Source organism: Aulostomus chinensis, chromosome 11 (assembly GCF_037954235.1).
Source record: "Aulostomus chinensis isolate RoL2024-O1b breed Wild chromosome 11, RoL_Achi_v1.0, whole genome shotgun sequence".
Taxonomy (NCBI): Eukaryota; Metazoa; Chordata; class Actinopteri; order Syngnathiformes; family Aulostomidae; genus Aulostomus; species Aulostomus chinensis.
The window spans coordinates 4,987,156-5,015,102 of record NC_141330.1 but is presented as its reverse complement, the minus strand read 5'-3'; the positions used below and the strand labels follow the sequence as shown (position 1 = coordinate 5,015,102).

Genomic DNA, 27,947 nt, shown 5'->3' with positions numbered 1-27,947 from the left:
CAGCAATAGAGACTTCTCCATTTTGAATATTTGCTCATCATTTTGGGAAAGTCCCAAACATTAAGTCGAACACTAAACATTATGAATTATATGCTCAACACTTCCATATCTCCGCCTTCATCCCATCTGCTACATGCTACCTTTACGGAAAATTCAAGAGTTTAGGAATTAAACCAGGTATGGTGTTGCAGAGGAAGTATCAGTAAAGGGTTAATGACGCTGACGTCGAGGGGAGGTCCTGACGGTAATGATCCTGTTTTCCAAATAACTGCGCAACACATCTTGGACTCTGCCAGGCTGAGTCTTGCATCTCTGTCACTTCACTGTTGACTCTTTTCATTCAGATACCATCAGGTAAGAAGCCTGTTTATTAATTCCTTTTTATTCTTTTTTAGAAAAGTAAAGCTAAAGGCTTCGATTACAGCTGCACGGTCTGCATATCATTTGTTTTTAATTTTATCACCAAGTGAAACTCACTGAGTGTTTGACTTTGTTTAAAAAAAAAAAAAAAAAAAGTGCTCCCGAAGGTTGTTGAATAAATTAAGATTTCTTTGACAAGAAATCTCTTTAAAAAAAAAAAAAAGAACCCCAGCGCGAGCCCAAGCGGCAGTACCCGGAAGTTGACAATGATGGCGCAGTTAACGTTAACAGCGTGTGTCTCCTCTCCAGTACCTGGAGCAGGCTGGTGTGTCTGGTGCGACGGTTCATTTACTTGAAGGACGTTTAAAAAGGTTACGAAGCTTTGTCTTTGTCCCCAGGTTGTACCAAGAAGACGCAATGTGTAAAAACAAAAGTGCGAGGGGGGAGGGACAAACCTGTTTTGTGTTTGTGTGTGTGTGTGTGTGTGTGTGTTGGGTGGGGTGGGGGGGCGTGGGGTAAACAGGACATGCAATCACAGGTGTTGTGAATCACATTAATTAGTACCTGCTTGGAGGCCCTTCTCACAGCAGCCATTTGACGTGGCAAACACAGACAGGCAAACACAAGTGGAAGTAATAAAATGTGTTATGACCATTGTTGTGCCCAGAGCCTCTTAAAATGGCTGCTGAGAGAAGTAAAAGACCAACCAACAAGGAACCCGCTCATTCACATGTAGTAATCTACAGGTTTAAAAACAAATAAAATCCGACCCAGTTTTAGAGGCGGGATAGAAGCAACAACCAGCACAAGTGAGCTCAAAGTGGTGGTGGGAATTGAACTCTCATCGCAGTGTTTGTTAATAGTTTATAATTCCAAGAGGTAAGAATACTTTAGAAACTCTGACTTCTTAATTTTGGTTGTACAAATGTTCCAATAGGACAGTATTAGCAAAAGAAATCTTCATATTAATGCATATGGATGTTGTTAAGAGTGTCTTACATAAGTTCCTCGGTATGACCTCATTCCAAGGCAGCATTTTCATGGCCTACGCCATCGGAGATTTTGTTTTCTTACACAAGCGATTGGATACATTTGGAAGACAATTGGTGGAAAGATGGTGATATTTGAATGAAAAAGTGATGACATTTTGGAGGCGAGCTGGGTCAAAGTGTTCATAAAGACCGTCAAGGTAGCAGTTAGTGGTTTTGAGTTAGTGCCATTGTTAAAAGTAAAACGTCTCAGGTTGGGCTGTAGCTCAACATCTGCTCCATGTGCTGAGGCAATGAGTCCTCTGCAGAGGTGGCTCGCTGGAGTCGGCCTGTGGCTCTCTGCTGCGTGCCACTCCTAGTCTCTCCTTGCATTTCCTCTCCTTCTCTCTCTCTCTGTTGCTTCCCTAAAAAATATTGTTTTGTTATTTCTATGTACCTCAAGAAAAGTTATGGAGGGATTTTGCTAAGGCTTCAGCCATGATCTGTATTCACATTGCCTCCTTGAGTGTTTTCTTGTTACAAATTCAGCATGAACCATTTAAATCTCTGTGGGAAACTTTTTTTCTCGGTAGAACCTGAAAATTTAAGCCCCCCCCCCCCCCATTTATGACTTCTTTAATTCAGAAAATGCTGCACAAACGTCTGCATGTACAGATGTTATTTTCTTCAAAAAATTTGCATGTGGCCATTCGGAGGTGATGGGAAGGATTCTTTCCAGCAACCTTACATGTCTTCTTTTTTGTCTCCAGAAGCAGCATGTCTGTGTCCATGACCAGGGCCGATGGGGTCACTGTGTTTACTTTGACCTCTGACCCCAAAAGCCGCTGGCCTCCACTGTGCCAAATCTTGAAGGGTATGTGCTACAGCCCCGTGTGCTGCTCGGTGTCACAGCACTTGAGGAGCGCCCAGAGAGCTTCTCTGTCCATCTTGGGGGTGAGTTGCAGTTCTCGAGCTTTAAAGCTCTACATTGTTTTCGAACAAACTTGATTCCTTCTATGGCTTCACACAGTTTTTATGTGCGAGGGTCTCATCAACAGGCTTGGGATAATTTGACCACGAATGCTCTCACTGCTCTGTTCCGTGAGCTCCTCGGGCCTGATGCTGAGCTCAGATCACATGCCAAACCAGTTTTCACGTATCGTTCCATGACTCAGACTTCTTCAGCAAAGATTCTGTTACAAACATCTGTTCTGAACTATTTTGTCTGCAAGACAACAAGCTAACAACTTCAGAAATGCTTGTTCTTGGGGGGGGGGGGGGGGGGGGCGGACATCCATTTGGCAGGGCATCAAATGAATTTCTCACCCAGGTTGAACAATTTTGTCTTGAGCAAAAACATATGGTTCAAAATAACTACATGTTATAACTACACGTTCTACGTCGCTCTCCCAAAAACAGTGACAGCAGGTTACTGCAGTGTGCTGATAACGTGTGTGTCCTCCTTCACAGGCGCTGCACATCATGGTTGGGTTGCTCAACATTGGATTTGGAGTCATTTTAACTTGCAGTCGTGGTGGCTCTTGGTGGCAAATGGATGAAACTGCGTTCCCCTACTGGTTAGGAGGACTGGTAAGAGATTTTGGTGATCAAAGGTCAAGGTCACTGTAAGGAACACTTTGAGGAGGCGCACATAAATGCTACAGTATTTCCAGTTGTACAAGGCAGCCTGAATACAGAAATCGCTTTGATGTCATTTTTAAGTTCCAAGCACCTTGAAAAGAATCTTCTGTTCACATCCGATACAAATCACACCAAACTGAACCACTCCCACTTTAATGAGTACCTTGTCACTGAATATTTGTCTCTGCTGGTCCAAATTTTGTTTTGTGTGTTCCTTTCCAGTTTGTATTCTTTGGCATCATTTGCATCCTGTCTGAGAAGTACCCCAGTCCGTGTCTGGTGAGTAGCATCCGCCCGCCATCTTAAAATGCCGTAGGATCTCTCTAACTACAGCTGTTCACACACTGTGCGATTTGGGGCTGCCTCAGATAAAAGATGACTAAATTTGGCCATCTCTCTTGTCGTGGATGTAAATGGTGGCTCTACGCTGCACTGTGAGGCCTATGACTGTCAGAGACCCAGGAGAAGCATCTCGTTGTGTCTCCACTGCTACGACCTACATCTACTAACCACCTAGCAGGAATGCAGCAGGAAATGCCCGATGATGATGTCTGAATGACGTGTTCTTGCATGTGTGACGTTGGGTCGAGTTAGCAACGTAGAAGCCGAGCTGTGAGCCAAACACGCGCAGCCACAGCAGTAGAGGTTTCCTCAAGGTTTCTCATTTGTCAACAGAGGCTGCTAAACATCAACCTTATCAAGCCTGGTTGTACGGTTTCTCTCTGATTCTAAAAGAACAAAATAAAAGTCCGTCTTGTTCCACGCTGGAGCTCCAGAGGGAGACGGGATAGCACCACCCATTGATGAGTATTAAGTTAAAACTGATATTAAGATGGACAGTGATTTTAAACTAGATGGTCAAATAGGTGCAGTCGTGAAGTCCAGCTTCTTTCATCTGAGGCAGTTAGCAAAAGTGAAGCCCTTTCTTGCACGAGAGCATTTTGAGACTGTGATTCATGCCTTCATCACGTCTCGGCTTGATTATTGCAATGCACTTTATTTTGGAATCAGCCAGTCTTCCCTCTCACGTCTCCAGTTGGTACAAAATGCTGCTGCTCGACTTTTAACTGGAGCACGTAAGACGGAGCACATCACACCCGTTCTGGCCTCCCTCCACTGGCTGCCTGTGCACTTCAGGGTTCATTTTAAGATTCTTTTATTTGTTTTTAAATCCTTAAATGGTCTCGCCCCCCCCCCCCCCTTACCTCTCTGAGCTGCTTCACCCTCATGCTCCTGCTCGGTGCCTCAGGTCAGCTGATCGGCTGCTCCTGGAGGTACCGAGGTCTAAGCGGAAGCTCAGAGGGGATAGAGCCTTTTCTGTTGCTGCTCCCAAATCATGGAACGATCTGCCTTTGCACGTCAGACAGGCTTCTTCACTGTCCATTTTTAAAACTAATCTTAAAACCCATTTTTATTCCTTGGCTTTTGACCCAGCATGAGACTTTGCTCCTGTTTTATTATTTTTGTTGTTTTTCACTTGATTATTATGTTTTATGACTATTTATGTACAGCACTTTGTTTTCAGCTGTGGTTGTTTTTAAAGTGCTTTATAAATAAAGTTGAGTTGAGTAAAACGGGAATGTCTTTAGGTAGCATTCCACCATTTCAGCTGCTCCAGATTCAGATCAATGTACGGTCTGCACTGACAGGGGACATGTTGACAATGTTGTACAGGGGTCATAAAAAGAATGCGAGCCTCTCAGCTGTCATAAAGGCGGTGGCTTTTGGTTTTTGACAGTTTGCTTCTATGCTTGGTATGGTTAGATATTTCAGTCTAAATGTTTTACATAAAGTGACAAGTTTTGCTTTTTTTTTTTTTTTTTTAAGGTAATCATCAGTGTGATTCTGAATCTGTGTGGCGTGGGTTTGGCGATTGCAGCCATCGTCCTCTACAGCATCAACATAGCAAACATATGGCTGTGGTCAATGTGCAGCCGTGACGAATATTACTGGTACAGAGATTCAACGCCACGTCCGACCCAGTCTCCTGATGAGAAGTACATGGAGGAGAGATGCCTGGAGGGGAAAGAAATGATTCTGGTAAGTGTGGAAGGGTCTCCCCCTGTCAAGGATCAATCCAGCTGTACAACTGACAAACAGAAAACAGAGGCCTTTTACTACGTCAGTGACGCTGATTGAAGGGAATATTTAGAGTTTATTTCAGTGGGGTAGATTGAGGTTGTTATCCATTCTGGGAATGCACCTGGAAGTCCAGTTTTTGTCATTCATGTAGATTTAAGTGCTGCTGAGGTTTTTTTTTTGGCTGACTCGGCAGTGCACTTCTGAGCTACACAGCTGACGCTGGTGTCGGCTCGCTGCATAAAACCCATCTGGCGAAGGTATCTGTCTTAATATGGATGACTACCTCATACTGGCCCACCTCAAAAAAACCAAACCATCCCTTTAAATGATGAAAACCCCAAAACAAATTCATAATTATTCACTGCAGCCCTGCAACTTCTCTGAGAAATATTTTAAAAATTCTCCGTTTATGAAGTCTAAACAACAAATGAACTAAATATACCGAAGGTAATGCTGGTCACTCTCCACCCTAGATGCTCCTGAGAAGCATCAACGCCGTGCTGATCGTCTTGTCAGCTCTGGAGGTCTGCCTCGTCATCAGCTCGGCTGTCATGGGCATCAAGGCCCTGAGGATGAGCGACAACGGAGGCGCCAAGGTAGAGTGTGCAGAAGTCTAGTTCTCTGTTAAGAGGTTCTTATTTCTTTTGTTTTAAAGTTGATGAGGTCAAGTTCAGTTCATGGTTGTGTTCCGGTTTCCGTGAATATCTTCCAAATATGTACCACTCTTACCCAAATGAGTGTGGCAACACCATCACCACTATTTTAACTGTTTTTTGTTTTGTTTTTTTAAAACTTTTAGAGCACTGAGGACCCAGAAAAATACAAACCACTTCTGGAGGGAGTCTCCACTGACTAACTCTGCAGCCTTATTTCATGTATCTGCATGACATCCTTCACACAAACTCTAGTGTACATCTACGCTTGTGTATTTGTACTGATTGTATGTAATCCTCTTGGGAAATGGTTGCTTTAGATTTGGTCGGAACACAAGGTGGCGATCTGCATTTATACCCTTGACTGTGTATTGTAATTTCACTGATTTACACTCATTTTTCAGTGTGTTTCCCAGTAGAGGTAAATGTATTCTTTCTTTTTTTTTAAACTGAGTCTTCTCTGCTGCTTTTGGTTTAATTCTGTGTGTTTTTTTTCTTGACATTTCATTGACAGTCATGAATTTTAGTGCCAAGTGCCTTACGCTCTGTACATCATCAGGTGAAAGAAAAGCAAGACTTGGCATGGTTTATGCTCCATATAGCCTGTATTTTGCAGTGTTATGCCAATTTGAGAAATAAAGCCATCATTACTGTTAAATGTTGCATTTTCACGTTTATTTTAAATTCTCCTGCATGGATTATGGATCTACAAAGACATATATTTATCATCATTCCATAATAAGTCAGGCATAAGACCATTAATATGAGGTCTGACCTGTGTGCCATGGATACCAATATTGAATGTACACAGTACTGTAATGTTCCTGCAGTTGTTTCAGTACTGTCTTCATCATCCTAACAGATGGTTTTTACATCTTCAATGAAACTTCGGACTGAACAGGGCACCGAGGCCTGTGGAGGTGAGGGCGCTGTCCTGGCTCAGACTAGCAGCACTGGCTTGTCTACTGAGTTTCAGCCCATTCACAGAAACAGAGATGTGCATCAGCTCTTGTGTTTATACGCTATGCATGCACTCACACTCACGCAATCTCTAGTCATCAATTTCTTCAGGATGAACTAATATATTGTCCTCTTATTTCTATTCTGGCATTGCTGCGTTCACTGGAAGGAAGAATCCGACTTCCTCTGGTGCTGCTTCTCACAAAATTTTTGGAAGTGTGGCTTTTATTCTGAAAAATGCTGACCAGTGGAGGAAGCTAAGGTGTAAAATATTGCATCAAAATGAACTGAGGCAGCAGTGGGAAGAGTCAGATTCTACTGTTACAGCATCAAGCCACTGCAAGGTGAGTTCTCTGCTCAAACTCTCATTCATGTGAACTTTATAAAGCGAGCTTTGAACTGGGCGTCATGGATGTTTTGCCATGTCAAACATTGTCAAAACTAAATTATATATAGAAATTATTTGTAGAAGGAAGAGTAGTTTGAAGCATCTGCTTAAGAAAGTGACAGAAAAGCAAAGAAGCAGGCGACAACATTTTTTCGGTGAGCACAACAGCTCATGTTTTGGGAAAATGACAAGTTAGACTGTTTTTTTTGTTTGTTTTTTTTTTAACTTTACACCCGCACTAAAAATTATACTGATTAACGCTGAAAGAAACAGTTTTTGTTTTTTGATTAAGGGAAGATTTTTTCAAAGTGACAATTTCCTTTAGCAGTCAACAAACATGTTTACATTTTCTTTGTCCATTAAAGCTTTAAAAACTCCGATTATGGTTTGTGGGTTTGTGTATACTGGCATGTATTTTTGTGTGCGTCTAGATATATCACCGCTGTAATGATGAATAATATAAATGAGAAATAATCGATTCACTTGTGAATTTAAAGTATTGTCACTACTACTATGTAGATGTTTCTGTAGCCTTGCCGTGGCTGTCGCACATACACAGACATATTTGGATTTGATAGTGTTCTTGATCGATACCATGGACTCTGTTGACTCTGGCAGGAGTTGAAACTTGAAGGCATTCATTCTTTAACCCCTTATCCTCTGTTAACACCTGCCCCTCATCCACGTGGAAGACCAAAAAAAAGAGCAATTGAGACCTTAAAAACGGAGTCAAGAGCACCGTAAAGAGACAGAGACAAAGCTCTGTTCCATGCTTGTGTGCAGGACACAGGTAACTGCCATCAAGGACCAGGCTGAGGGAGGAACTGTTGTCACAATGGCGGCTCGCATTAAGTCTTCGTGGGTGGGTAAAGTCTTGAAGGGTCCTTCCTTCCATCCAGAGGCCTGCTCAGTCCAGAGGCAGCTATTGCTCACATCTCTCGGGGTGAGAAACTGAAATGAATGCATTCAGCCATGAGCTGGTAGCCAGAGCTGAAGTCATTGTGATGAATCTTCTCCAGACTCTACAGATCACGTCGGGCCTCATCAACATTACTCTCGGCCCAGGACGGATAGGGTTCAAGCCCTTGGACGTGGCCAGCATGGGAGCTGCATATTGGCTGGGTTTAGTGGTAACATAATGTTCATGTGTTACGTTACATACTCACCAGTTGTTTTAACAAACCCTAACTGATTCAGTGAGCTATATTCAAACGTATGGGTTGTTAAAGCTTTTGTCCAAAAACTATAGATGAGTATTCAGGACCGGAATAAAACTAAAAACTTTGAGGAGGAAAACTTGTTTGATGTTGCTTCATTAGAATTCAATTTTGAAAAAAAAAAAAAAAAAGAAGTCAAAGTGTCAAGAGTAAAATTGAAATACTATTTGGAGAAAAAATGCGAATACTTCTTCTGCGTTCGAGGGGTTTCTCAGTTCTCACAGTAATTACCACACTTTATGGACTGGAAAAGAAGTAACTTCCTCTTCAGTAAACGCGATTGTGAAGTACGCTTTCATCACGTCCTCCATCACTTTGAAGATGCAACCGCGTTACCTCACGCTGATTTGATTTTGACATTTTATTCTTGACATTTTGACCTCACGCTCAAATTAATATTTCAAACTTTTTCCTCAACATTTTGACTTCATTTTTCTTCTCTCACGCTACAATTATGCATCTGAGTGGTTGTCTTTTGAGAACTCCTGCTGATGTTACGCGTGTCTCTGACATGAGCTGCGTGCTGTCCTCTCATCAGTTCATCACAGCTGGAATCATTTCGATTGTGGCGGCGCGGATCAAGACTCCTTCCGTTGTAAGTCCCCTTAGTTCTTAACGAACAGAGACGCCTGTTCTTCTGTCAGCAGCTCACTTGAGATCGCCATCAAATGTTGTTTGGATTGAAGGGTGCCTTCTTCTCAGGTGAAACTCGCCACTATTATGAACAGAGTTGAGGCTGCCTTTGCTCTCCTTTCCATTGTGCTGTACATTTTGGACCTGCGAGACAACTCTGTCCACCGGATGTGTTCCCGCACCACTGGTGGAGGTGGCAACTGCTGGGTTGTGGCAAAATTCGCCGAAGTAAGAACGAATGGAATGTTACTACATATTACGACCGCTGCTGCTGACATGTTTTTATTAAACCTTGTCTCAGTGCATTTCCTGTCTTGTGTTCAGCTAAAACTGGTTCTTGGAGACTTGGATGTCATTGAGTTGTTTCTGTCTCTTGTGTTGCTGGAGTAAAGCGTTTTCACTGGCGTCTTGACTTTCTTTGCAGTTTCTGTAAAGGAAGGACAGCTATACCGTTATGATTCATCACCAACCATCAACCACAGACTCGGTTGCAGGTTGGGTCACGCACCTTTGTCAAAAAGGGCAACATAGTTCAGGCCACGCTAGCAGAAAGGCACTAGGAAATGCTGCTACGCTGTCACAGGCAAACATGTCAAAGACACTTTATTTCTCCAGCAATTTTGCCTAATATTGTACAGTTAAGGTTACATAATGGTTTTGAAGTTCTTGGATTTCAGTAAAAAAAAAAAAAAAAGCCCCAAAAAAGTGAAATTGGGGTATTTTCCAAGTAGTAGTATATAAAAGTGTTCATCCATCCATCCATCCATTTTTCGATCTGTTAAGGGTTGCGGGGAGGCTGGAGCCTATCCCAGCAGCCTTCAGGCGAGAGAGGCAGGGTTCACCCTGGACGGGTCACCAGTCCATCACAGGGCCAACACATAGAGACAGACAACCATTCACACTCACAGTCACACCTACAGTCAATTTAGAGTATCAATCAGCCTCGTCCCCTCTTGATGTCTTTGGACTGTGGGAGGAAGCTGGAGTACCAGAGAGAACCCACACAGGAACAGGGAGAACATGGAGACTCCACACAGAAAGATCCCGTGCTCCAGCCGGGGCTCGAACCTGGAACCTTCTTGCTGTGAGGCGACGGTGGCAACCACTGCACCACCGTGCCGCCCTAAAAGTGTTGATGTGAAACTGAATTTGAATAAAAATCGCTATGTTTCTGTCTCCATCAGCGGCTGTTGATCTTCATGGACGTCACGTTGATCCTTGTGAGTCTACTGCAGGTGATTGTCTCCAGAGCGTTCGCTCTCATAGACTCAATGTCTTCCACCACCGAGACAAAGATGGAGGAGGAGGTACGAACAGGGGTGCAGGGGGGACGGCAGGGCGGTTTAGTCCTCGTAGCTGCTGGGGCGGTGACAGGAATATCAGCAGCAGTCAAAGCAGGAACTGAAGTTTGACACACTGCATTATTATACTTAGTGAAGAATCACATATATTATATTAAATAATATATAAAATTATATATTTTTTGTTCCGTAGGATGTCAAGAATGTTGAAAATCAGGAAACAGAGTTGAAAGAAGTCGTCAATCCGGACACTCCTGGTGATCTCAGCTAAACAAGCGGATGGTCAACGCATCAATGTGATCTCTCGTCTCTTAGCGGAGAGGAATCAAAACTACCAGAATAGGACTTCAGTGTTGAAATTGTTCCAGATGGTGAATTCATTTGTTTTACTAATAACTGAAGGGAAAAGGGGAAAGATTTTCCAAAAAAGACATTGGTTGAGTTTTTCGATTTAAAAAAAAAAGAAAAAAAAAAGATTTACTTAAAGCTGTAAAGGGAGATTCAATATCCTAAAAGCACAAGGATCGTCATGGCGACAGGTGTAATGGAGAATGTGCCGTAGTTTTTTTTTTCATTTGGATGTTTTGTTTTGTTTTATTCAAGGTGGCGCCGCGTGAGTGGCTGCCCGTTACAAATTATCTCATCTTAATTTTCTTAAGATTCTAAATGTTCCAGTATTTAATGTGGAGTAAAAAAAAAGCAAAAAAAAGCAAAAGCAAACCATTCACTTGAATGAATAAGAAAAGATGATTACTTCCCACCAGTCTTAGCTGAGTTCTTGCTACTCTTAAATCTTTTAATTGCGTGTTGTTAATACGTTGTCAATGTTCTCACCGATGCCAGAAGTATTTGAAATGCCACACAGCAAATGAATGAATGATATCTACTGTATGTAGAATTCAAGTGAGAACAAACCTGCAGGATGGGACGCATCACAAAACTGAAATTGCCCCCCCCCCCAAAAAAGATGTGTCAATTCATTCTGTAGTCTTGTTAGAGTTTCGCCATGAAAATGAAAATTAAAAATGAAATAATAAAATGTGATGCTTTTCTTGACATACTTTTCATGTCATTCATATTGTAGTCTTTGGTATGGTGGGGGGGGAGGGGAGGGCGGAGGAATGTTTTTCTCCTCTTTATTAAGAGGACAATCACAGACACTCCCTGTGGCGCAATGGTGAGGTGAGTTCAGTTACACTTCCCTCTGTCAGTCTGGAAAAAAACAACCCACAGAACTTTCAACACACATCAGTAGGAGGAACTGAGAAGTCCCACTTAGTTCTTCTCTGAATCCAGAGATCCTGGCAGATATTCAACCTGTCGCTTTCAACAGAAGAATCATTTGAAATCTGATTAAACTGATTGTTGCCACTGCTGTTTTTTTGTTTTTTTGTTTTTTTTTCAAAAAGGAGTGTCAAAAATGTAAATTTGATTTGGTGCATTAACAAAAAAAAAGAAAATGGCCCTAAAACAGAACAAAGTGGATATTTATGTTACACAAATCACCACCAACCATGAAGAGACGGACTCGGTGCATTTTGCTTCATGCTTATGGCATCCAGTCTCAGGAATCAAAGGTTCCTATGCACAAACTTGTTCCCACACATAGATATATATTTATTTATTGATTTATTTTTTTTTAGCTCTTGATTTAGTCTTATAGACAGGAAGCAAAAGCCTTTAGCCTAACGTCAGGAGCATGGTGTTACAAGAACACCATCAGGCTTTGCTTTGTGTCTGTAAGACTAAATGAAGGGCTGAAATAAAAGTGCTCTTTGCAAGAGCAAATTTAAACAGAAGAACCTCGAATGGATGCGGTCCACTGGGTGCATTCGGAAGTGTGTCTCTCAAACGCGTGGTTTCTTCTCTCTATAGACTTTTCAACTGTGCAGTTGCACTTCCTCATCATTTAGAGAATTACTGGTCTGAGAAGTCTGAGAAGGAAATTAAAATACATGTATATATACTGTAAGTACTTACTTCCACATGTATAAAGTTATACATCAGTTGCACTGTACGCAGACGTCAGCATATAATCATGTCGTATGATACTTAATGTATATTTAATATCTATGTACACTCACCCGATGGTGTCCAGACACACCAAACACAAGAAAACAAACCAATCCCACTGAAAATCCTCTTTTGTGTGTGAGAGTTTTGTTATTTAGTGTAAATGTACATTTCTGTTGCTGTTAACTCATTTTGTGGGTGGAGAAGAAAAAAAAACAGATTTAAAGAAGTGACGCTTTTATTTTGAAGATATGAGAACGGGGACAGTGACATTCCCGCTGCCTGAACGCTGGCTGGATCAGTCCGCCGCAGACACCAAACCTGGAACAGGTAAGTTCCAAATATCAGCTCACACACACTTTCATGTAACACATGATAAAAGCAACAATACAGAGCTAAAACATACCAAGTAAATTATGAACTGAGATTTCTGAGATTTAACGTTGATTTTATTTTGTGTGTGTGTGTGTGTGTGAGAGAGAGAGACAGAGAGAGAGAGAGAGAGAGGTTGAGTAATCTTCAAGATTGTGGTGGCAGCAGCTCCTTCTGAGAAACTCAAGTTCCTGGTTGACTAAACCTTTTTAATTATCATCATTATTATGATAAAGTGCTGCTGCAGCTGAACAAAAACGCGCGTCAAGCGCTCATTAATGTAGCTTTGAACGTGAGTGATGCTACAAAGTTCCCTTATTCTCTGTCCAACATGGTCAAACTTTAAAGGACGCAAAAGCTTTTCAGTGGAAAGCAGAAGCAAATATTGTCCACAGAGGCAAACAAAGCCTTTGGAAGTCATGTAAAGGGATTTTATCACGAAGCTCAGGGACCTTTTAAAGGTGCAAGATGCTGAACCGACCCAAAAGGTATTTGGTTTTGAAAGGGGTCTTAACACCAGTGACTCACTGTTGACTTTTTTGCAGGTGTTGAGTTTTTCATGGACATTTTGGTCAACGCAGAATACCAGGGACTTGTCCTCTGGAATACAGATGATAAAAAACAACAACAACAACAACAAAAATACATGCATAAAAAAAAATAAAAACCCATTAATTAACTAGAAGTAATAATCAGGAATGTGCACCACCAGGATATGTGCCTGTCTGAGGGACCTTTGACCTCCAACATCTTTGAAAACCATCAGAAAGTGCAGCTTGTGTGAAATTTGACGAAATACCCTCATTCTGGTGTTGTCGCATTCAACTGAGGTGACAATGACCTTTGACCTTTAGAGTATTTTCAAGTACCGGTAGTCCCACTGAAAAATTCAAAGAATTTCCTCTCAGGCGCTTCTGAGAAATAGTGTTCCTGATAACGGCATGGAGGATGGAACAGCCAAAATTCAGAGATTCACTTGGTCAGAAATTATTTTATGTAATTTTCAGAGTAGATTCTACCACACAGAGACTCAAAAATAAAAAATAACCACCATTTCTTCATGCACAGCTTTTATTGTTTCTTTCAATAAAACTAATAAAAAATAAAAATGTTTCATGCTTTAAGCGAACACCCATCACTGCCGTGTCTGTCATGAAAGACAAGAGCGTTACCATGGTGACTGGAGCAGCTGACAGCGTGTGGCTGCTGCTGTGTCACATCTTGGAGAGTCCCTGCTGCAGGCCCGTGTGCTGCTCAGCCCACAGGGGGCGGATGCAGACCAACGCTACAGCTGCTCTCCAGGTAGGACAGGCTGAAATGGGGTGAAATAGAACCAAAATCGAAGAAGAATCTCACCTGTGAATGCACCACCTTGTCTTCCTTTTTTTTTTAAGACACTTGAAATCATTTTTTTTAGACAGGAAAAAGGAATTTTAAAAAAAGGCAAATCAAACACATTATTCAACAGGACATTTACATATGCTTCTGCTTTTATTTTGAACTGTATAAGACATTTGTTCAACCAAAAACTCTGCCATCAAGAATCGGTGAAAGTGGTAGTAATGATGTGGGGCTGTTAATAAATGTGGGCTGTTATTTTGTTTTAACATCTTATAAAGACTGCTGGCCCTCTTCATGGTTCAATGGCTTCCAGCAGGCACTGGGCCATGCTTTATGTCTGCAAGGCATCACTGAGGGCTAAAAAGTCCTTTAGTCTGCGAGAACCAATCAATTATGTGCAGGGGAAGATTTCATAAAGGAGGCTCGTTGTTCTTCTATGTCACGTACATCATTTAAAGCCCTAAATCTTTCTCTTCTCAGACTATACAGATCATGGTGGGCCTGTTCAACATTGGTCTTGGGCTGGGACGCACAAGCACACACCCCGGGGATCTGGCTAGTTTGGGAGCTGCCTACTGGCTGGGTGCTGTGGTAACATACAACTGAAGGAGTTTACAATATATTCAGTTGTATTATTAGTATAAAACGCAGAATCTCAGCCCTCAATTCCCTGTTCCTCTCCTCTCTTTAGTTCCTCGCAGCTGGACTCCTGACACTTGTGTCTGGCTGTTGCCCCTCGGCTTGTTTGGTAAGTGAAGACTGAAACTTCAACTGAGTGAGAGCAAACTGTGCAGAGGATCATTCTCTGCCGCCGCTCGTTTCCAGGTGGGCTCGGCTGTGTTTCTGAACATAGTCGCAGCTATCTTTGCCGTAACTGGCATCGTGCTGTACGCCATCGACCTGGGGAATTCTGTGGCCTTGTTGTGCAGCTACAGCCAGAGCGGCGCTGACGCTGATGATGACAACTGCTTAATGGTGGCGTTTTTGGCCCAGGTAGGCAGTCACACCAAGGTATTCTGGATTTATATGTCGTCACCCAGCTACCATAGTATACATATAAATATATATTTTTGTATTATTAGTACTTATTGAGGACCACCTACTGATTCATCTAAAATTTTTGTTTTCTCCTGAGTATTGAAAAAGATAAACAGCACTGGCTCATTTATCATAACGACAGAACTTCTCAGACAGTTGCTGATGTCTTTTTAAGGCATTTCTGGATGATAAATAGAAAGGAGAGAAGAAGAATTGCAGCACACAGCATGAGGCACTCAGGAGGGTTGCTGGTGTCCACCTTTAAAGCAGATTAAAGCACTGGTAGTTGCATTTTAAAGTGAACTCCCTTATTTTTGCTCCATTTCTCAGAGGTTGCTGACGGCCATGGACATCACTCTGATAGTTCTGGCTGTTCTTCAGCTGTGCGTCAGCATCAGCTTGGCTGTTCTGGGCATCAAGGCTTTGATCATTGGCGATAAGTACGAGGTAGGAACCGGATGAGTCCACTGGTCCTGCAGGGTGGGTGGGCGAGGAGGTGGAGCTAGAGACCGAGTCATGTTGTGTAGAAGTTTTCCCTGCTGGATTTCTGATGGAAGATAGGTTTTAGTATTTGTAGTATAATTATGACTTCTCCATGTTGTCGCTATGAAAGTTAATTTGTGTCGACAGGGTGATGACGATGAAGGACACGAAGCAGTGATGAAGGAAGTCTTCCTGACTTTTCCCGGTGCCTGAAATCAACCAAACGCAGACGAACGAGTTGAGCATCACGTCACTGTCATACGAATGATCACTGCTTAAAAGTTCCTACCGATATGGAAAATCATCTAATATTGCAATGCCCACATTCGTGTTTATTTTCATTAATTCTGGATATTTTAAAAATGTTTTTGTAAAAGACTGTAAAAATAAACTTGCTTGAATAATAAAAAAAAAAAATCATAATGCTGGTGAGCTCAAAGATTCCAATCAGTGAGTTCACCATTTCCAAAAAGGAAACGGGACACATATGCAAAGGGTTATTCTAAATTTGTGGGAAAAAAAATAAAATGAAATAACAGCCGTTTTATACTGATATCCTATTAAACGTGCCACACGTAATTACCCCTCTGAGAGGACAGAGGAGACCTGTTCATGATGGTGAGGGAATCACAGTCATGAGATATGAAAGTCAAAACTACAAGATGTGCTTTTTTGTGATTTGGGAAATGACACAGTCAGAAGATATAAGTTTTGATGTAATATTTATTCTCAGTCTGCACGTTGTACCATTTACCGCCTCATTTAGTTGATAAGAGATATGTTCATGCATTCAAGTAATAAGTGGCATTTAATCCCACATTGTTAAATTTCTTTATTTAGTTTGTGGAATCCATGTTTGAATTATTATATCTCCTATCATATAACGTAGCTCCTTCATCATAAAGTTACATGAATTTAATTTACAATTTTATCCTGTGGTTAGAATAATCACCACTAGGTGGTGTTGTTTCGCCCAAATTCATACAACTGCAGGAACCTTAAACTGTCATCAAACGTGCTTTTGATGCCTTTGTAACGTGAACAAGATCCATCCATCCATCCATCCATCCATTTTCTATCCTGTTAAGGGTCATGGGGGTGGAGCCTATCCCAGCAGCCTTCTGGCGAGAGGCGGGGTTCACCCTGGAGGGGTCGATGTAAACAACATTCCAAGAAAACTCACAGGAATAAACAAGCTCATCTCCATAAGCACTGGTTCAGTTAATGTTGCTGATGAAGTTTGTATCTCAGAAATAGAATTTTGGGGGGTGAGTACCTTAGTACGACCTCGTATATACTTGGAGAAAAGGATTGGTTGAGGGAAGATGAGTAAGACTGCATTATTATTGTTCGCTTTTTGCAGAACTATTGGCTTTATATGCTGAGAAGTTTTAGACCCCGCCCCCTCCAAAGTACTTGAGTTCATCAGAAACACTTGTTCAACCTTCAATATTCTGATCTCCTTAAAATGAGCAACAGCAGGTGCCTCCAACATACGTGTTGATTCATGTTGAGTTCTCATTGCGCAACACAGTTCCAAACAAACAGGGAGGCCTGACGCGGAGCCGCTGGTATGTCTGGGTTTTCGTGTGTGGAGCGCTGAGGTTTAAAATCCAGGTAATTTAGAAAAACAACACAAACCTACGCGACATTATTATGATGGTGCTTGAACTCAGCAGGAAAAAATTTGTGTGGTTAAAGTTCAGAAACACTTGCAGGTCCTGCATTACAACTGCTGGGGGGGGGAACAACCTTTGAATCAACTCTGATATGTGATAAATAACAAATCCCTTTGTGAACCATTCAAAAAAACACTTGCACTTCGTGGCGTTATATTTATTATGACATACACAAATGTACATACATGTTTCATATGTGACTGTAGTTAAATTCATTTAAAGGACTGGAAGTGTAGGCGTTTTTTTTTTTCCAGTCAGAGTTGTAATCCAAGTTAAAGATCTGCCACGTTAATACAAACCAAACACTAACGTAATAACTGAACGATGTCCGTGTGTTGTTTTCGTGAGTGTATTTCTGTTTACTGATCTTTCAAAACTGAACCAACAGCAGCAGCTCGTCATTACAACCAAGTGAAATGTACACTCAAAGCAGGAATGCAGTACTAGTGCTGCAACAGGCTCGGTGGCGGCGTTATCATGCAGCTTCTCCCGCGTGCTCACACAGCCATTCTTTTCTAATCTTCCGCTCCACTGAGAGCGAAACCAGGCACGATTTATCCGAAAACCACAAGGGGTGGAGATGTTGGGTCAAAGCTTCACCTAGTTTGAGCTGGTGTGATTATATTGGAATTGTTCCTATCAAGGATGTGAAAGAAGACACACTGAAAACCGGTGAACAGTCACACCATCGTCTCTCCATGGAAGAAGATAGAGCAGTGCCACGTGAGCCTGTTGGATCTTGCCCCAGTTGCTGGTATGTGAGGGGAGCCAGGACAGCGGAGGGTGAAGACAAAGACCAAACAGTGTTGAGTGAAATCAGTTTCAGTTGCTCGTTGTCATGGAGCTCAGTTTACCCAGCGATGCTGGAACCTATTGAGCCCCAACATTTACACTCCCAGTCTTTGCACCAGCCAAGAACTTTTTTGGCGGATTTTTTTACTTCACTGGTTGAAACATAACATATTTTTATCTACTGAAGAGCAACAAAACAACAAGATGATCATTTCTCATACATATAAAGTCGGTAATTCTAGCAGCTTTACAAGCAGCCCTAGAAGCCTAATGAAGATACCTGAAACCTTTACAGATGATCCAGACTGTGGTGGTTCGTCAAGTCACTAATGCTCCCTAAAGACTGTACCTGCCATGAGGGTTTGGCCCAAATGTGGCCCACATTTTGGCCCTCATTCGTCCTTGAATGACACTTTTAACTCAGGGTGAGTGGGGCTGCCTTAGCTTAGCCACAGGTTCACCTTACATGGCCCACATCCAAGTCAAACCCTGTTCGTTCAATCCGGCCCACATTTGGCCCACACAGCACTCGCCAGTACCGTGACGGAGCTGCAATTGCTAAAAGTGTCCCAGGTAAGGTCCTGCTCTTGTTGGTAGGCCTCCAATAGTGAAAAGAACCAGCAAGGGAGTCCCTCCCTGTTCTCATGTATTCTCTATTACACTAACATTATTTCCTTGCACTTCCTGTGAAATTATGTACTGAATCTTCCTGAGTATGGATCTATTATGGAGCATGTGTGCTCCAGTGTCTTACTGTTGTGTGTTGTTCATAGAATGCTCATTAAAAGGGAGCTTTGTTTTTTGTTTTTGTTTTTCCCCAACTCTGACCCGAACTTTTCAATCTTGAAGTGAGAGATGGAAATCAAATTTTTGAAATTCCCTCCGGAGAAGGGACTGCTGCTGCCCGTAGCCCCAGAGCACAATGTACTGTAAGTGGATTTCATTCTGGCTGCCTTCAAGGTTGAAAAAAACAGAAGTTCCCCTTGAAACTCATGACTGCCAGGTAAGTCCCTAACAAAAAGAATCCCTAACAAAACTGTCATGGCAAAATGAGTTTACTCTCCCTGACATCCCTCCCTGGATCGCTCACATATTTCAAACTTCCACCCATGTTGTTGTTGTGATTGCTCTCAATTCCTGTGGAGGGAGACAAAAGTTAGGGACTACACTGTAGCTCGTAAAGCTAACGCTGGTAATACTTCTCTTTTCTACTTTCAAGCAGCACGAGTGCAACTACACTAAATTAGAACCAGGCCAAAAGGATCATACAGCAGAAAACTGTACCAAACTCTCATTAAGCTGTTAACTAAGGACTTCCCTATGGGTCCGCCGCAGTTTAGCCTCTTCATAGTGAGAGAAATAGTCCTTTCATTAGTGCCATCCAGAGCCGTGGAACACTTCAGGATTTTAACCAATAAAGCACATTTCAGAGTGAAGCTGTTGATGGAAACCATCTTCCTTACCATTGTTCCATACTTACAACTTTGACATATCTGGACCACCCACAAAGACGCTCCTCAAAGAGGGATCAAGGAAGCAAACGTTGGTATAATTAACTTCATTGGGTCTCCCTCACTTTGCAGTGCCAAAAATGTTTAAGGTTCCTCATGACAGAAAAGTAAATATGATTCCTAAGACTTAGGGGACCTGGCTCCTCCCATCAGAGAGTCTTGGGCCCATGTGATGCATGCAGCAAATCCCTGGAACCTGCACCACCCGATGAAGTTATGACCACTTTTCTTTTTAAACCAAAACTTGTTCTTTCTATTAAGTTTGAATTAGAGTTGAGGGTGACGCTGAGGTGATGGGTGGCAGTACAATGTATTCCTGCAAGGCGGGCGAATCTTTTCGTGGCCACGTGATGTTTTTCTGCGTTCCTGAGGTCACCTGATGGGCCGGGCTCAATGCACGCCTCTGTCGCTAAATCATATTCACGGAAGAGTAATTCTGGTCTGATTAATACCAGCACTTCGCCCATTCAACAGTTTTATGTGAGCAGCGAGTTTAACCCACCTGGGCAAAGACAGAAACCGGTCTGCAGCCGAACACAGGAGAACACAGCAGCACCGGCAAAAACTGTTGGCACCGAACACATTTTCACTGTGATACTTGTGTTTTATTACTCTGTCTTCATCGGTGAGGTCTAATTTAGATCCACAATTTTGGTAATTTGGATAAACACTGCTTCTTATCATAAAATCCTCATTGGCTCATTACTGGTGATTTTGTTCCCCTTTCTGTGCATCTTTTATTACTTACTCTCTCTTTTTTCTTGTAGAGGTCAAAGTTTTTCCGCTCAATCAACCGATAGCCACCTAGACTGCACTCACGGGGTCAAGGTCAAGGCCGAGGTATAAATCTGGTAAACTCATTCCCATTGTCATAATCCAAGCAATCATGTGATGGGATTACACCAGGTAGGATGGCGGTGAACATGTTGACGGGTGAAGACATGACATTTGTCTTTGAGCTTGACATTTTGATCTCGTCTACTCACCTGCAAAGTTTTGTGATGAAAGAGATATAGTGTGGTACTTTTGTCTCCATCTACTGGCTGTTCCTGTTATTACACACATCATGTGCTTAACTGCACGTCATAGATTGTGCTGTAAGCCTAATAAGTTCCAAAGTACTCTGAAAAGTCAGCATAATCCTGGATTTTTTTTCCCTTCTCAAAGTTGCTGATGAAGCACCATGGATGCCCGAGCGCGTCACCTGCCAGTGGAAATTTGGAGAGATGTGGTTCATTAAGAAGGAAAGGGAAAGTTAAAATGCCTTCTGTCTCCTTCCATCGTTTTCCACTGGCAAACAGGTAACCAGACAAAAAGCCAACTTTAGTGATCGGAACATTTTAAAGATGCCAAAAGACTGTTGGAGCCCCACAGATATAAGAGCCAGTCAAAAGTCTTCAAATGAGCTTCAAATGCATGCGATTCTACAATTTCTTTTTAGTGTGCCGTTAAGGCCTCGCTTTCTTTCCGGTGGATTTATGGTGTAGTCGCATTTTCCTTGTCTTTTATGTCTCTTCTGTTCTCCCATCTCTGCTTTTGAATCTTTTGAATCTCTTCATCATTTGTTTGCAATAAAAACAAAAAAAATAAATACATTATTGAAAGAATGTAGACGCAGTTGCAGATAAACAGCTGACTGGAGTCAACTCGTTGCCCCCACCGAGATTCGTCATATTTGCATTTCGGCAAATTCCACCGTTTAAAAAATTTCACAGGCCAAAGGTTCTTGAGATTGTGCTGGAAGCTGCTGAATGTAGAAGACATTTTCTTAAATGTTGGACAATCACGGCTGTCAACAGGAGACATCTCCTTCCCGAGAGTGTTCAAAGGTCACGTTGAGCTTGAGTTCTCTGTGTTGGCCTCCACAGTTGCTTCGAGGACGGGATCTGAGTTGTGGAACTCCTCTGATCCAACATCTGAATATCATGTCTTGAATGATCGAAAGTTATTCAAAAGGCATCTGTGTTGAATTTTATTTCCTTTGTGTTCATGTACACTTCAACAAAATCTCAGGATATTTGCAGCGAGGTCTTTGACCCACTTGTTTTCTTTACACTTGCTCATTCTTGACCTGCCGCTGTAATATGACCTGCGTCTTTGTGTGCCGAAGATAGAAAAGCCGCAACCACATGATTATAGAGCACTATGGGTGTTTCCAAACTCGTGAACCATAATATCCTTTTTCCTTTTTTCCCTTTAAAGGGACTCTTTCCACTCCCAGGCAGGTTTTACTGGGTAGAGGGTGGGCTGAAAAGAAAGACGTGTCCAACAGAGCGGGGCTTGAATTTAAGTGCTGACCTTTGCTGAAGATCCTTTGAACAAGATGATCGTCTGTTGTTGACATGTGAGGTGGGGCAAATGTGTTTTTCTCATTTTTCAAAAGCTAGGATTTGTTAGCGCGCTGTTAAACACACAGCACTTTGGAACACTAAGTTTTTATTTTTACTCAAGACTCAACTAGAAGGGCAATTAATGCTTTAAGATTCAAGAAAAGTTTGTTGTCTATCACATCGTGACAGAAATCCACTTGTTTTTGGGTCTGCCATTCATAAAATACACAAAGAAAGAACTGGTGGGAATCCAGTTGAGGTTACATGTTAAATGCAGGTCTGTTGGTCATCATAGGCCCCGCCTCTTAATGTCACACAGGGGTGGATTTGATGGACGGTGCATTTAGCCAAGAGATTGTGACTACAATGCCATCATGAAATAACCAAAGAAGTCCAGATCACCCTGTAATAAGAGGCAGTACTACTTCAATAAACTTCAAGTTAAAAAAAAAGAAATAAATAGACGAATCAGTGATGATGAATGCGAGCCTTTATTTGAAGACTCTTTTTTTTCCTTTGGTTTACCACAATGAATTAGAATCAGACACAGAAATCATCAAATATACAGAAATATGGAAATAACATGAAAAAGTTGTGAAACGATAGTATTATCAGTTGATAACGGCACAGTCAGGATAGGGACTGTTCAATTCAGAGGACAAGATACTCAACACACTTTTCTAAACATAAGAAACCCGGAAAATAATCCATAAAACATGTCATATGAAAGTGGTTTACACTATATTAGCGTGGTAAAACGTTTAAAGATCGTTGTTCCAGTGTCTCCATCACATTCCACCCAGTGTTCTATGATGCGGCCATATGATGCTCGTTTTAATTAAAAATTAAATTCGAAATAAAACTCTACCATAAAATGCAGTTCAGGATTTAAAGCAGGGGCAAGATTCTAGTTTGTGTAGCACGCGTATATCTGTGTAGACAGCGTTGCTGACACAGCGTTTCAGCACATTTGTGGGAGTGTGTTCATAAACTTTTCAGCACAGCAAATGTGTTTTTTAAGGTCTCGTCTCTCCGTGCTTTCTGCTGCTGATCAGGATCTTGCAGCCATGCTCTCACCTTCTCACCGGCTAAAACTGTCTCGAAACATTTTATCTCACGGCGACGTCGCGGCTCACCACTACCCAGGATTCCTAATCTCTGTCTGACAGCCGGTTTCTATAAATCAACAACTTTCTCAGGTTCAGTTCTTTGTTGACAGGAAGGTATTAGCTGTACTTCATGATTCTGAAACCTCTGACAGCGTCAATCTGAATGGAAAATTGTATTTCTTATTTTCAAAGGCAGCGTACATGAGAAGCCTGCTGCGCGAACAACAGCAGGGGAAAACATAGCTGTCAACCGCGTACAGGATTCGAACCCTTCAGTCAGGAGATACTGCAGCCTAGTTTACTAGAACGTAGCTACCGGTAACGGCTGGTAATTCAGGGACTGTTTTTTTAGTATTTTCTCTGCTGCCATTTTAAAAGTCCCCTTGCAAATTGATGCAACAATTAGCAAACTAGTAGCAACCTACATGCTGAAAATGGCAAGTTTGGACCAAGATTTGAATCGTGCATTGAGGGGGGCCTGCTATGCTCCTTTGTGAATTTTTGTTAGGTATCAAACAAGGACATCAGTTTGGAAAAAGCTGTAATGCAGCATAAAGCATGACACCAGTACCTCTGATCAGGAAGACCATTTTGGTGAGTTAAAGAATGATTTGTTCTAATTGTGATGAAAAGAGACCAACTCCAGTTAAGAACGTCACCTGAGCGGTGCAGTTAAGGCACATGCTGAGGGAAAAGTCACTGCTAAGACCGAGCAGTGACGGACCGCTGTTATTTGTCGCTAAGAGTAATGGAGCATCTTCAGGCTGAGTGAACACAGATGTAGAAGTTCTTGTGCTCCTCCCAGTAGTGAAGCTCATCACTGAAGCTCCAGGAGCAGGCCAGGTCTTTGCTGGATTTGACCGTGTGGACAACCCAGTTGCCAGGCAACCTCTCAAACAGCAGCTCTGCTACACACGCCAGTGAGAGCTTCTTCTGACTCTGGATCAGTTGCTGGATTTGATCTTTATCAACAGGCTCAGGAGAAGCACCGTATGATACCACAACGTTTAGTTTCTCGTCCGATGAGGGAACTTGGAAGCGGCTGATCCCGGTAGGGCAGTGGAATTCCCTCCGTTGAGCGAAAAGGCCTGTGGGGGACCTGAATATGCGCACTGACCAGCCAACCCAGTCATACTTCTTCTTCAGTTTCTCTATGACGGTATCAGCCAGCTGCTGGTTGGTCAAGGTTGAATGGTCCCTCACAATTCGACGGGAATCCAGCTCAGCCTGATTGGGGAAGCTGACGATGCAGTCTTCAATCACAGCATTCATCTTTTCCTGAACTGTCTTCATATTCTTACCCCACTCTTCCAGGATATTATCCTCCTCATTATTTTCGCTAAGAGTGGCGTGGCCCAGCAGTGCAATGAGGCCAATGCAGAACAGCTTCTTCAGACGAGCACAGAAGTCTTCCATCACCCGCCGACTTTTCTCCTCATAGTTCAGAATGATCTCCAGCACAGACTCCCCAGAGAAGTTATCCCCTGTCACCGCATTGTAGAGGACGTTCAGGTTCTTTTCACCACCAGTAATGGTAAAGTGCTTCAGGAAATCCTTCTTCTTCACTTCCCGAAACTTAGGTCTGGCATTGAGGATCTCCATGTACTTCCTGAACTGGTTAGTGATGTTTTCCTCAACTGAGAAATACGCAGCATCAACTCCGCTTTTCTTGATCTCGTCGTTAATCCGATGAATCTCCTCTGAGACCACCTCCAGACGCTCGCGTACCTTCTGGAACTGCTCCTTCATGTACGTAGCCTCTTTGCTCTCCACATTGTCCAGAGCCAGCTTCACAATAGGGGCAGCGATGGAGAAAACAGGGAAGAGATCACCAGCAATACTGGCAACCATTTCAGCTCCCTGTTCAAAGACTTCCATCACAGTCTCCACCATGTCCTTCTTCTCTGCTACAAGCTTTTGCAGCTGGTTTGCCATCTTGACTCAATTTGATTCTAACAAGAGAAAAGACACAGCCAACGTGACATTAAAGCAACGCCTTGGAGAAAAAAACGTCAAACACACACGAAACAAAAAGAGCAACTGTGTGATCTACTCACGTCTCTGTCCTGGTGATGTTGGACGATGGCCTGCTCTGTTGCTCCTCTCGCCACACAGCAGCAAAGCAACTGATTAGGAAGAAGACAAACAGCCAGGTGAGCTTCAGTGTTGGCCACGCCCATTTAGCAGTGGGTCTCAAATGTTTAGCAAAGTAATCAGCAAAGGAGGTCCAGTTTGAGTTGAACTTTTGAAATCAGAAAATCAAGACTGTTGTTAAAAATGACATTACACATCAAGTTAACTTTTGTAGGTTTATTGAAGATGGGGACAGTGAGAAGTTGCTATTTAATTGAAATAGTTACTCCAGGACAGTACTGTATAACTTGTTGGAATGTCAAGACAACCTGATGTGAAAAAAAATCTGGCTTCAAACAAACCACGTCTAGAAAAAAAAAAAAAACCTTAAAAAAAACCTTTATATTAATATCTTAAAATAGAAAAACTGGAAAAATATATTTGAAATTGACAAAAATCCTATTTTACAAATGTTATAATGTTTTAATGTGACTTCTAGGCTGGAACAGATACAGCAGTAGCTTTTCCCCACTGCTTCAAGAGATTATGCTAAGCTAAGACAAACTAAACTAAGCTAACTAGCTGCACCCTCCCACTGAACAGTGAGTATTCTTTGTTATAACAGCGGGAACAATAGAAGTATTATTTGCAGCAGTGGCATCATAGCAATATTATCTGTAGTAAAAACCGGAAGACTGGAAGTATTGTATCATTTGCGGTAACATCATAAAGAGTAGCAGTATTATCTGTAGTAGCAGCAGTAGCAGCATGATAGCCACCAGACTGAAGATCGAGAGCTTCACCCCCATGATAACTGAGACTTGAGATGAAGACAATGTTCTGTGATAGAAGGTGAAAACTAATGAGGGAAATATAAACGGTCGCCTCCTGTTTGCCATTCCTTCTTCTTGAAAATGATCATATTTGGGAACACTCCTCCCAACGGCCAGAAACCAGATGAGTCAAATTAAACCTTCGCTGACTGACCCAGTATTACAGGACAAGTCCAGACATGTCTTTGTGTACACATGAAAAAAGTCCAGTTTGGGGCGAAATTTTCCCAGAGTTTCAGAGAGTCATTAATTGCTTGTGAGGCAGAATAACGTGATGGCCCAGGGCCTGCAAGAGGTGTTCACAGCTCTCATCTTGTGGTGTTCTGGCTGAAGCAGATGCAGCCCTGTCACTGCTGCAGCAGCAGGCGTGGGAAGTGATTAACAGAAGGTGGTTAAACTCGTTGGGCAGGGGTCCTTTTTTTTTTTCCCTCCAGTGAAACTCAGCATGTTGCCAAGGCAACAAGACAATGGAAAATAATTTGTCAGCTGGTTTGCGTCTCTCTCCACTGAGGCGCCTCCAGGAGATTTAGCAGTCCAGGCTGCAGAGGTATGCAGTGGGGAGATAGCACCCATTTCTCAGCCTCATGCATCGCACACCTCTGCAGCTGTCAGACACATCTGTAGGCATCTGCACACATGACGATTCTGATGCTCAGCATAAAAGCTCCAAGACTGACAAAAATTGCATTTTCAAATTTCACTTGTTACACTTGACAAGAAAAACACCCTGACATGAATTGAAGTGTTGTAGCTGTTAGAGTTGTTAGAATTATCAGAGATGAAAATATCCCTCACTTGCTGCCCCTCTGTCCCTGACGCGACGACACCTCCTGGGGCCTACTGGACTCAGGAGCCTGAGGTGGATGGCCTCTCCTTAAGACAAAGCTTGGTATCACACCTCTTTTCATGACTTGGGAGTTTCTGGATGCTTCTCCAGTTCATTATGATGTGATCCGATCACACAGGCTGTTGCGTAATAGGGCTGTTTTACTTATTCTTCCTAGTTCGCCAAATTCATGAAAATGGTCTGTCTGTCTCGTTTGTTAGTTTCTAAATATTGGAAGGGTGGAAAAACATTGAAATTCCAGATAATAATAAAAAACTACTGTATCTTTTAATCATATTTTTAATCCAAACATATACATCAGTCATGTATAATGATGAGTGATACTAACTTTGAGAACCTCTGGACTAAAGTCATGAAAACTTAAGTCTTCCATACTGCCATGACACATGGAGTGCAACAGAGTATTTTTACACAGCGGTGTATTCAATCCATGACTGCGCAGTGTTATAAAATGTCCTTAAACCTCTCTTGTTTTCTTCCCCAACCAAGAACATCCAACATCCTTACACTTGGGACAGAAACTCAAGTCATCTGACCATGTGATTTTAATCCCCGTATATTCATGTATGTCAGTGGCAGTGCGCCTCCTGCGACTGGAGAGATCAACCAAACCCTCCCTGCCCCACTCGGTCTGCCCACCGACGCAGAGAGAAACTAAACGGCCTGTTAATGCGTCCTCATAATGGAAACTACATCGATCCGTGCGCGTACAAGGGCCCTAATTGTATTGGGTTACAGCCGAATGACAGAGAGCCAAACAAACACCAAACATGAGGGTTTGTTACGGCGCAACACGAGTGGATGAAAAGTTGAACACTTCCTGGAGGCGGAGGCGTCAGAGCTGCTAACCAACGCCCAGAAAAGTTCGGACCAAGAGTTTTATTAACATTTACAAGATTATTGACATTAAAATTTACAGATTTAACTCATCGCCTGCCTCAAATTCACACCGAAAGCTGTGTCACCAACAGAGCTGAGCTGAGTTGACACTAAAACGCGACGCGTAAAAGAGGCCAAAAAAACCCCGCTGGGTTGTGTAACAAGATCCTGTCACGAATGTAACGTTTAAAGGCGTTCGATCGTGACATCGATGTTTACCTGAATGTTTCGGTCTAATCTGAAATCGTTTTCACGGAAATGGACTCACCTCGTAAAAGTCTGCGGAACGAATATTAACTCGTCGGTTTGTCTTCCTATTGGTCGTGTGACTCTCGAGTTACAGAGAAGGGGCACACCCAGTCGGTCTGGTATGGTGGAAGAAAAACAGGCTTGGTTGTTGGAGAAAAATGTTATGAGGACAATAGTGTTGTTTGCTGCTGCTAA

The 27,947-nt window shown here is 42.4% G+C and overlaps 3 protein-coding genes across 3 annotated transcripts; 2 read left to right on the top strand and 1 right to left on the bottom strand.

Moving 5' to 3' along the window:
- The first annotated feature begins 211 nt into the window (after positions 1-211).
- LOC147252933 (transmembrane protein 176A-like) lies at positions 212-5,918 on the top strand. Its single transcript, XM_086217859.1, has 7 exons — positions 212-354; positions 2,099-2,282; positions 2,799-2,918; positions 3,192-3,248; positions 4,797-5,009; positions 5,525-5,647; positions 5,851-5,918. Exons 2-7 carry the CDS (start codon positions 2,106-2,108, stop codon positions 5,905-5,907), a joined length of 747 nt encoding a protein of 248 aa, XP_086073985.1. The 5' UTR covers positions 212-354; positions 2,099-2,105; the 3' UTR covers positions 5,908-5,918.
- A 147-nt stretch (positions 5,919-6,065) lies between these two features.
- LOC147252932 (uncharacterized) lies at positions 6,066-16,247 on the top strand. Its single transcript, XM_086218662.1, has 14 exons — positions 6,066-7,008; positions 7,836-7,995; positions 8,072-8,182; positions 8,808-8,864; positions 8,972-9,130; positions 10,087-10,209; positions 10,397-10,460; positions 12,488-12,546; positions 13,714-13,890; positions 14,410-14,520; positions 14,621-14,677; positions 14,755-14,922; positions 15,298-15,414; positions 15,598-16,247. Exons 2-14 carry the CDS (start codon positions 7,888-7,890, stop codon positions 15,661-15,663), a joined length of 1,377 nt encoding a protein of 458 aa, XP_086074788.1. The 5' UTR covers positions 6,066-7,008; positions 7,836-7,887; the 3' UTR covers positions 15,664-16,247.
- A 5,973-nt stretch (positions 16,248-22,220) lies between these two features.
- Positions 22,221-27,913, bottom strand: LOC147252931 (protein rapunzel-like). Its single transcript, XM_086217858.1, has 3 exons — positions 27,772-27,913; positions 24,929-24,997; positions 22,221-24,823 (listed from the first exon to the last, which is right to left on the bottom strand). Exon 3 carries the CDS (start codon positions 24,804-24,806, stop codon positions 23,631-23,633), a length of 1,176 nt encoding a protein of 391 aa, XP_086073984.1. The 5' UTR covers positions 24,807-24,823; positions 24,929-24,997; positions 27,772-27,913; the 3' UTR covers positions 22,221-23,630.
- Between the last annotated feature and the right edge of the window lie 34 nt (positions 27,914-27,947).

Coding starts and splice junctions, on each gene's coding strand:
- LOC147252931 (XM_086217858.1), bottom strand. CDS start 24,806: ATGGCAAACCAGCTGCAAAAGCTTGTAGCAGAGAAGAAGGACATGGTG.
- LOC147252933 (XM_086217859.1), top strand. CDS start 2,106: ATGTCTGTGTCCATGACCAGGGCCGATGGGGTCACTGTGTTTACTTTG. Junction 2,283..2,798: donor CTTCTCTGTCCATCTTGGGG/GTGAGTTGCAGT, acceptor CCTCCTTCACAG/GCGCTGCACATCATGGTTGG. Junction 2,919..3,191: donor CCTACTGGTTAGGAGGACTG/GTAAGAGATTTT, acceptor GTTCCTTTCCAG/TTTGTATTCTTTGGCATCAT.
- LOC147252932 (XM_086218662.1), top strand. CDS start 7,888: ATGGCGGCTCGCATTAAGTCTTCGTGGGTGGGTAAAGTCTTGAAGGGT. Junction 8,183..8,807: donor CATATTGGCTGGGTTTAGTG/GTAACATAATGT, acceptor TCCTCTCATCAG/TTCATCACAGCTGGAATCAT. Junction 14,678..14,754: donor GTTGCCCCTCGGCTTGTTTG/GTAAGTGAAGAC, acceptor GCTCGTTTCCAG/GTGGGCTCGGCTGTGTTTCT.